Raw genomic sequence first — 10477 nt, forward strand, 5'->3', positions numbered from 1 at the left:
TACCCATACGCCATGAGCGGGATTCGGAGACGTGGTAGCCGTGACGCCGGAAGCAGCATCGCCGGAAGCTGGGGTGTCCAACGTCGCCGGCGGGCACGTCGTATCGCCTGTGACGAACCCGAGTAGCCCCTGTCCACGGAGGAATGGAACAAGCTGAGTGCGCCAAAACAGGAAATTCTTGGTGGTTAACTTCATAGAGATGAAGTGGTGAGCCGATGAAAGGGTGTTTGGGGTGGTGGTGGTCGACGGTGTAGCGGCGGTGACTGTCCGTTCGCTAGAATTAGTCGACATATTCGGAGAGGGAGAGATAATAGGTTCACCTAGCTTACTGATACCAGACGAGTGAAACAGATTATCATTAAACTGAACTCTGAGAAGATACAGGAATACAAAAGGATATTAGAGTCCTACCTAACTACACCTAGTCAAAAGCTAATAGTTATAGGACTATTTCAACTCTAATGTTACATAATAATTAAATAGGAAATATAACATTACTAACAGTATCGACTACAAGTCGAAGCAAAGTGAGCTCATCACCATAAAGTACACATCAAGCTTAGCTATAAGCCCAAACCGAGGTGACCTCGAACCTCCCCCCTATTTTGGGAATTGAGGTCGGCAAATGGGGTTAATACTTGGGGTCGGACCCCCATTCCCTCTTCGGCACGAGCTCAAAAAATCGTGAACTCGATTTCGAGGGATGAGGCAAGTCTTTCAATGGGAGCTTAGTCTCATGGGGAAGGACAAATCCTTCGGCGTAAGCTATGCTAATCACAAGCATGGCAACCTGGGACAAGACGAGTCCTTCAATATGAGCTTGCCAAATGTGAGGCACAATCAAGTTGAGCTCGTCGACCTAAAATAGAAGAGTTTTCCCCCCACCACATAAGCTTTGTTGTAACTTCTTTTCAATAAAACATAAGACATCTCTTTTATTCCTACCAAAAGGAAAGCTCAAATACCTCCTAGGGTTTGTAGAACACCCAAAATGAAACCACATATATATTTACTTAATATGTTTTTATATTTAACCAAATATATGTAGAAAACTCTAAAACTTAAATATTCAATTTTCACACTTTCTCGTCTCTCACTATTTCTCCAATATATGTATATATATGACGTTTTTGGTTTTTGAATTGTTTTATAATGACTGAATTAGTCTTTAAATTCTTTCCATAATCACTTTTTATCATTCAATTAAAATATAGACACATTATCCATACATTTTGTTTGCTATATTTTCTAAAATTCCCACTTTCTCATTTTCCATTTTTGTACTATATAAAAATGACAATAGGATTTTGGAAGTTTTTGAAATGTGAACGGTTAAAAAGGGTGTTGCACCACCCTTTGATCAAAAGTGATATATAGTATTCTTGAAATTGTAAATAGGTAAAACTTTCAATAATTACATAAGTTGTATAAATAGTCGAATAGGGGTTCATTTTGCTATTTGCACCACCTTGGTCAAACTTCATTTATGAGGCGTAATTAATAAATTTTTAATTTAAAATTTAATTAATTAAAATATTAAATAAAATTTTTAAAAAAATGAACCCGTCATCTTCTCCGATGAGAAGGCAGACCCTCGCCTTCTCACCGGAGAAGGTGACGGGATTTTTTTTTTCTATTTTTGTTTTTTTTAATAATTAATATTTTGATTGTTAAAAAAGAAATGGATAATAAATATTATTAATCTTTGACCACATTTAATGATGTGGTGTAAATAACACTTTTGTATTTACACCACCTATAAAATTATTATATTTATTAAAAGAGTAGTGTAAATAGCAAATTGAATGATGCAAATAAAATTTCCCGTTAAAAATCCTAAAATGATAATACTTAAAATATAAAAAGAGGTCATATGGACCATTTTTAGTATACCGAAAATTCGTTACATATTAATTTTTAATATATTATCTAAAAATAAATATCTAATATATTAAAAATAAACATTTATCATTAACTCATCTTAGAAGTTTAGCATCGATATAATTTATTGGCAAATTTTATTGTGGACCACGGTCCAAAATAGTGCCTTTTCTTTTAATGAAAAGGAATGACACCTGCTCGACCGTTCCGTCCAACTAATTACTTTTTATGGCATATTCAGTTTCATTTTGTATACATTGTAGTTTCATTACAACACAACTAAAGTATCATTTTGATTTAACTACAGTTTAATTTGACATTAATACATTATACATTCAATATGTGAGACACGTTACTGAATTTCATTTTATAGTTTATACGCATTGTAGTTTTTTTACAACACCAATAAAGTATATTATATAATTCTAATTCAACTACGATTTCATTGGGCAATATACATTCAAATATGTGAAACCTGTTATTCAGTTTCATTTTTTTTTGAAGATATTCAGTTTCATTTTATATACATTGTAGTTTCATTACAACATAACTAAAGTATAATTTTGATATAACTATAGTTTCATTTCACAATATACACTCAATATGCGAGAGATGTTATTTAGTTTCATTTTATACATATTGCAGTTTCATTACAACACAACTAAAATATCATTTTAATTCAACTATAGTTTAATTTGACAATATACCCTGAATATATGGAACTTGTTATTCAATTTCATTTTAGATAAACTACAGTTTCATTATTGCACAACTAAAGTATCATTTTGATATAACTACAGTTTCATTTGACAATATATTTAGTTTCATTACAGATTTACAATACAACTAAAGTATCATTTTAATTCAACTACAATTTCATTTGACAATGTACACTCAATATATGATACATGTTACTCATCAATTTCATTGTAGATACACTATAGCTTTATTACAGCACAACTAAAGTATTATTTTAATTCAACTACAGTTTCATTTGACAATATACACACAATATGTGAGACATTTATTCAATTTCATTTTAAATACACAATAATTTCATTTTATTTTGAACATATCATAAATGCGTGATTAGTAACGTTCGCTGTTATTTATTTATTTATGGAATAAGGGTCAAATAGGCCACTGAACTGCACACGAAAATGCAATTAGGCCATTGAACTTAAAAAATCTACAATTGGGTCCCTAAACTAACCAATTTCATTCAATTTGTCCATTTTTCAAGTTTCTCAAGTTGCTAACAAGTTACCCCTCCACCTAGGATGCATATGTGTCATTGTTTTAAATATAATTTATTTTTAAATTAGTTTTTTTAATATTTAATAAATAAAAACTAAAATAATTTATTTTTAAATTAGTTTTTTAATGTTTAATAAATAAAAACTAAAACAATTTTTTTTGAATATAAAATAATTTGTTAAGACGGCTTGGATTTTATTTTCAAAAAAACAAATTATTTTAATTTTTATTTATTAAACATTAAAAAAAACTAATTTAAGATTTTTTAAAAAAATTAATTTTTTTTTAAATGCCACACATGCATCCTAGGTGGAGGGGTAACTTGTTAGCAACTTGAGAAACCTGAAAAATGGACAAATTGAATGAAATTGGTTAGTTTAGGGACCCAATTGTAGGTTTTTTAAGTTCAGTGGCCTAATTGCATTCTTGTGTGCAGTTCAATGGCCTATTTGACCCTTATTCCTTTATTTATTTATTACTCCGTACTTAATTAACAAAATAATGATGTTTTTGAGCTGTGTGGACCATGATATATTGTATAACCGTTGTAATTTCTTTGGAAAGGCCGCATCATACATGGACCACAGTATTCATGCATAGGATTTACGAGATCAGTAGCCATAATTTACTGTTTTAATTATACTAAAATCAAGATAAGTCAATAGTTATGAATAAGTGAATAACGAATAGAAATATTCAAAGCGTTTTTGGTTTGTAATTATTACCAAATAAATAAAGTTTTAGCAGTACTTCAGATTTTTGGATAAATTTTGGTGAAATATGTTGTTTTTTTTCCTTGTAAAATTACTCACTTAATAATTTTTTTTAGAGAAAATTGCACTTTTTCCCCCTGAGTTATATACCTATAGCATTTTTTCCCCCTAAATTATTGAAGTGGTTGTTTTTCCCCTTGAAATGTTAAATAGACATATTTACCCTTAAACTAAATATTTAATTTATTTTTTTTTTCCAACAAATTATGACCATAATTTGGTTCAAACTAAACAAACACTATAGCAACCAAACCGAAATATTCCAATTACAATTTAGAATCGAAATTCGATATTTAGAGTTTATTAAAATCGTGAACCGGAACGGACGGTTCATGTTCCGAACTGAAAAAATAAAATACATTTATTGTTGAATTTAGACTATTTTAAAATAAAAAATAAAATTTTAAAATAAAGACGGTTCAAAATCGTGAATCAGATCCGGAACCGCCGGTTCACGGTTCAAGATTCAATTTTTTTGATACATAATTTTAATAAATTGACATTTAAATATTGGGTTCTATATCTGAATTATAACCGTAAACTATTAATTTGATTACTTTAGTATCCGGTTCAATTCAAACCGAGCCGTGGTCATCTCTACGTATACGCAATAATTTGTTGGAATAATAAAATAAATAAAATGTTTACTTTTAGGTATAAATGTCAATTTAATATATTAGGGGGAAAAAGGCACCACTTTTAGAATAATTGAGGGGGCTAATGTGCTTACCTAAATAATTGAGAGGGAAAAAATGCTATAAGTATATAACTCAGGGGTAAAAAGTGCCATTTTCCTTTTTTTTTTTTTTTTTTTTAATTACATGTGATTTATTCATTTCTTTATATCTCAATTCTCAAATTAATAAAGATTCTCACAGGATAACTAAATACAAAAAAGAATCAAATACATACATACAATTATATTGATTGTGTTTAGTAAAATTATAATTTTATATGCTAACCCACTAAATTGATTTTTAAAAAATAAATTATGAATAATTTGAATTAATATTTATTCATCCAATTAATCACGTAAAATAAAACTATGGATTATATGTATCTACAAAATATGCCCATAAAAAATTATCTATATCAATTATTGTATGAATATAGTACGGGCTTAAATATGAATCCGACAGTTATGACATGCCCATGACACCATATGGCCTGACAAAAAAAAAATGTTGTCTTTATTTTGGTAATGAATAAACAAAAATAATTACTTTTTGACCATAAAATTAAAATCTGATCTAGCATAATATATTATATAGGTAATGATAGATTATATCACAAATTTACATGATACTCCGTAATATTTAGTCTCCTAATATAGTATGTTTTGATTACTTTTTATTGTTTGAGTAGGTATACATAATTTTAATAAATTCCTTATATAGTATTGTATCAGAATTTTGGATTTTCCTACTCAATAGAATATTAGGATTTTGAAAAGCTACTGTTGTAGGTGGTCCCACAATTTTGAATTGAGAGCGTAACTGGTGATTGGGTGTGGAACGCGTGGATTGGGTGATATATATAATTATTATGGGGATATGGTGAGACAAGCTCCAAATCCAAGGCGTCAAGGACGTTGTTTAAATTTTCCTCTGATTTTTGTCTGCAAAATTTGTAACTGCGAGTAGGCGACGGCGACGGTGACCGGCGGAGAAGTTCAAAAGCGTAAGTTTGAGCTTATAAGCTCTTCCATTTTCATGAAAAAAAGATGATTTTTCAATTTCATTTTCCCCTTTTTTTGGTTGTTAAGCACAACGGGATTGTTGGAAAAAAGCTCTAAAGCTCTCCTCTGATTTCCAAGAAAACGGATAAGTCCGCCATTATTGGAAATGCTCAAGAGCTCGATCTTGTATGCTCAAGAGAGCCGTTGAAAGCAAAGTGGTTTTAGCGGTATTCGTTTTCTTCTTCCGCCCCGCCCGTTTTTGTAGGATCGGGTCCGGGTTTTCTTTTCTTTTCTTGAGATATTCTTTCTGCCTGTTTGGCGCTTTGCGTTGGTTTTGAATGGCTAAAAATAAACGACAAATTTAAGCACATTTGCCCTTGTTGCCCGTCGAGGATTTAGAGAACGAAATCTGCGTATAATTTCGAAGATTCAGCAGATCTAGTGTTGATTAAGAAAAATCCATTTTATTTTTGAGTGGATTTGCTGGTTTTAATGCATTGTTTTTGTTTAAGGTCTGATCAGAATAAAGATGGTGGAGGCAAGGGATAGCAAGTTATCATCGCACTGGTGGTGGTTTGAGGCTGAGAACAACACCTACAAAAATCGCTCCCCATGGCTTCAATCAACACTTGCAGGCAATTCAAGTTTTTTTTTTTTTTTTTTTTTTTTTTTTTAATTTCATTTCTTCTTATCGTATGACTGTTCATGTTCAATGCTTGCAAGAATCTGATTTTTTTCTTTTTGTGAATTTATAAAATATTACAGTATCTTTTAGCCGTTGGAGGCTTTTGACTGTCATCTCCAACCCAAAACACCAAATTCTACACCAAATTTTACACTAAAAAAATATTTTCAGCATTTTCTTACACTAAATTTTTTTCATCTCCAACCATTTACACCAAATTTTATTCCTACACTAAAATAATTTATATTCTCATAAATTAAAAGTTTATATTTATACTTTTATTATTTTAATATAACATATAGTTGTAATTTAATAAATTAATTAAAGTTTAATTATGTTTTATGTAATTTTATTTTTAATTAAATTATATTCAATATTAATCTTGTTTTAATAGTCTTGATGAGATCTTTATAATGATATACTTTTTTAAAAATAATATACAATTTATGTTTAAATATTTAACAAAATATGTAAATATAAAAAACCAAAAAGGATACAAAAGAAATTATAAAAGAAGATAAAAGGCAAAGTAGGGACAAATAGGAAGAAAAGAGTAGTCAGCAAATGGCGTGAATGAATACTGTTGCGCCATATATGACGTGGATGAACAGTATGAGGCGGCACTGTTCCTCAACACCAAATTATTTGGTGTTATGGTGTCCCACTGGAGCCTTGTTTTTGCTGCTCTACGCCAAACTTGTTGGCGATTTGCCGTCTCCCTGGAAATGGCCTTAAACATGCATAATCTATCTTGCATACATTTTGAAATTCCAAAAAAAAAACATGAAATTTCTGAAGCTGCATTTGAAATAATACTTTTTTAATAGACTTGTTGAGTTTGTTTTCATTCAGGCCCTGTTAGCCAATTATGTAGTGTATTTTTGTCAATGCTTTTACTTGTGTGTTCCTCTATTTTTGGTAAAAGAAATTATAATTATGAAAGTGCAGAACTAAAGAAATTTCTTTTCTCCTAAAAGTCACCTTATACTCAAAAGTATTAGGAATTTTTTGGTTAGGGGATTGTTGGGCAGAGGCCGGTAAATGGCATGGTTGTATAAGGAAATAAAGTTGTGTCTTCGCTACTAGTATAGTTTTTGGCGTTAAGTGGTAAGTGCTTGATCCTAATAGGGATTCACGTTCAGAGGATCTTGCAGGCCTCCTCTTTTAGTCTTTTAGTCTTAAGAGGGTGATAAAAACTCCAATTCTATGATGCCATGCCTCATTGTGTAATAGTTGCACTTGATAATTCATATATATTCCCATCACTTGCCCATTAGTAGTGTTAAAACCTTTATACAATTGGTTCATTGTAGCTTTCACAAAAGTTCCAAAAGTGGAGTCTCCATCATGGTGTTAACAAAACAAAAAGATTCAATTGATTGCCTAATAATGTGCTGGACTCTTTGTAGTCATTTAAAAATACAATCTTTAGTCACTTTAAGATCTCATTATCAGTATTACTTTTAGTTCTATTTCCTTTGCCACAATTAAAGTATTGTTATTGCTATAATGCTATCTATTCCTTGTTTGGATGTGCAATTAAGCTAATCAATTATGCTACTTGTAGAGCTGGATAGGAAGACGAATGCAATGCTAAGGATAATCGAGGGAGATGCGGATTCCTTTGCCCAGAGAGCAGAGATGTTTTACAAGAAACGGCCTGAGCTCATCAGTATGGTTCGGGACTATTACAGAGCCCATTGCTTATTAGCCGAGGGATATGATCAAGTGAAGTCTGAATCTGGTGCCCGGCTTTTAACACCGTGGGCATTGCCATTAACCAACATCAAATGTCAGGCCGAGAAGCCAGTAGTGAGCTCGATTGATAAAGCGTATGATAGCTATTCTGAAACCTTTGACCTCGAGGAGTCTGATCTGTCTGAGGTTGATGACCCCGAGCCAGAAGAAGTTAAAAAGGAAGATTCACATTCAGTCTGTATTGGCGAAGCGTTGAAGCTGAGGGAAGAGATCGAGAGAATGAAAGAAGAAGCTCGAGCGCTGAAAGATATGAAGAGAGATGAGATTGACAATGGTGAAGTGGCAAAGCTGAAGGAAGAGATGGAGAGACTCAAAGAAGAGAATAGAATTCAAAAGGAAGTTCTGGTGCAGAAAGACGAAGAGAAACGGGAGGCCATCAGACAACTCAGTTTGGCTATGGATTTGCTGAGGGAAGAGAACAAAAGTCTGAGGAATAGAATCCCCTCGAACGTTGGTACTAGGAACTCCCATCAATCTCCCAAGTCGAAGGTACCAATACCGAAAGAAGCATTCTGGAGGAGGTTCTTCAGTGGACCTCCAAAGGCAGAAGTTAGTTTGGTTACTTTCTAGACTCCAGACTTCATTCTATCCCAGTAATCTTAGGCAGGGCAGCAGCATGTAGTATAATGACATATAGAGAGGACAATATGCTCTAAATCTTATTTCATTTGTAAGGATTCCTTGTAGTGTATGATGGCTGATGTTAACTAATCTATCCTTTATATTGTTCTTGCAAATTCTGATTTTGTACTGTTAACCCATTATTTCTCCAGTGATTTTGTAATCATGATTCATTGAAATTGATATGGATATCTGTTAGGAATCAGAGTTGGGACTCAAAACGCTTATCACTAGGTCAAAAACAGTTATAATTCATAGTTTTAACGGCATAGTAAGCTATAGCACACAATGAAGGAGTTTCACATTTTCTAGAAGCAGGGTGCTGGACTTGGCCCTTCACCGACTTTCGCCCAACAATCACCTAGCCACTAATTACTGGACTTTGACCCTTTATCGGCTTCTGCCACTGTTACAAAATCGGCCTATGCAGCCGCCTAGGCACCTAACTCGTCGAATTAGTGGCAAACTCGGTCGAATTAACTAGTCCAATTTGGCCGAGTTAGTCAAGTTAATTCGGCTGACTTGGTCTTGCTAATTTTTTCCCCCATATATATATATATATATACCCACACACGTGGTACACTCTTTTTTTTTTACCGACCGACTAGCGATTAGCACCTACTGCAACCATGGTCTTCGCCCGACAATATCAAAGGTATTCATTGAAATTTTCATGAAGCAATTATGCAAAGCCATTTGTGATATGAAAATAGAGTGCAAAATAGATGAATTATAATACTCAAAGTGGAAAAGGTGATATACTAATGCAAATCTTGTAGGTATAAAACTACAAATCAAAGCAGAGTTTTATATATATACTTAAAAGAAGAAAAATATACAGATACGATTATATAATCTATATATTGAATACTGAAACCGAGTAGACCACTCACATACTATTATTGGAGGCGGTTTTATACAGCAGAGTGTAATGCCATGACAGCAAGAACCATGATGAGTGGTGCATGAAGAGAAACAGAGGGTGAAACTGGCAATGACCCAGAGGGTGAAAGAGCCGCCATTAGAGGACCAGGAGCTAGAATCTCGTCCGGGTTTGGGGGGCTGGGGCTTGAAGGGATTGTGGGCAGTGAAGAATCAGATGGAGCAAGCTCAGAGCCGCCGGGCGACGGAAACAGCGGAGTAATGTCGGGAGATAAGGCCGGAGGGAGCGGCGGCGAAGATGAAGGGGGGAAGGGGAGCAATGACGGCGCAGCTGAGATGGTGGAGGTGGGGAGATTGAGAGAGAGAGTGTTGTGTGGGAGCCGGAGAATCAAGAAAATCATGAAGGAATTCAAGAAAAGGGTTGTGGAAGTGGAAGCCATTAATGATGGGGGAATTGAGAGCTTGATTGGCGTTGGTGGGTAGGGAGGGGTTTGGGAATGTTTAAGTAACTTTCATTCTTCTAAAATGTGAATCCCCAACCCCAAGCTCCCGTACTCAGATTCGACAGAACATCTGAAAAAATGTAAATTATGGTAATTTAGCTGAGCAGAGACCACTAAACTTTTGCTTTGCTTACTGTGCACAAGGAGCTCCCGAGCAGAGACCGCTAAACTTTTGTTTTGCAATCCCTAGTTATTGTTCTCAAACTTTACTCGATAATCAATTGAACTGTCCATACTGCCAGTAAGGGTATCTTTTTAAGTAACTTTTTAAAGGAAGGGTGGTGCGGAGGGGAGTGTGAGGTGGCGGGATGGGATTGGAGGATGGGGTGAGGAGACAGCTGGGGGTGTATGAGGAAAGAGACAAGATTGATGAATGGTTTTTCTTGTAGAAACACATGAAGGTTAAGTGGGTGCTTCTGTCTTTATCCTCTCTGGCTTT

At 33.7% G+C, this 10477-nt stretch overlaps 2 protein-coding genes across 3 annotated transcripts; one reads left to right on the top strand and one right to left on the bottom strand.

Annotated features, from left to right (window-relative positions):
- The first annotated feature begins 5478 nt into the window (after positions 1-5478).
- On the top strand, positions 5479-8796 carry LOC109182738 (protein NETWORKED 3A-like). Of its 2 annotated transcripts, XM_019332911.1 has the most exons (4): positions 5479-5591; positions 6112-6224; positions 7842-7992; positions 8116-8796. In XM_019332911.1, exons 2-4 carry the CDS (start codon positions 6119-6121, stop codon positions 8600-8602), a joined length of 744 nt encoding a protein of 247 aa, XP_019188456.1. In that variant the 5' UTR covers positions 5479-5591; positions 6112-6118; the 3' UTR covers positions 8603-8796. The 2 variants fall into 2 exon arrangements, with proteins under 2 accessions (XP_019188456.1, XP_019188455.1); XM_019332910.1 differs by having other exon boundaries at positions 7842-8796.
- Positions 8797-9415: 619 nt separating this feature from the next.
- Positions 9416-10026, bottom strand: LOC109182740 (classical arabinogalactan protein 26). Its single transcript, XM_019332914.1, has one exon. It carries the CDS (start codon positions 9973-9975, stop codon positions 9568-9570), a length of 408 nt encoding a protein of 135 aa, XP_019188459.1. The 5' UTR covers positions 9976-10026; the 3' UTR covers positions 9416-9567.
- Positions 10027-10477: the final 451 nt, after the last annotated feature.

Source organism: Ipomoea nil, unplaced genomic scaffold (genome assembly GCF_001879475.1).
Source record: "Ipomoea nil cultivar Tokyo-kokei standard unplaced genomic scaffold, Asagao_1.1 scaffold1074, whole genome shotgun sequence".
NCBI lineage: Eukaryota > Viridiplantae > Streptophyta > Magnoliopsida > Solanales > Convolvulaceae > Ipomoea > Ipomoea nil.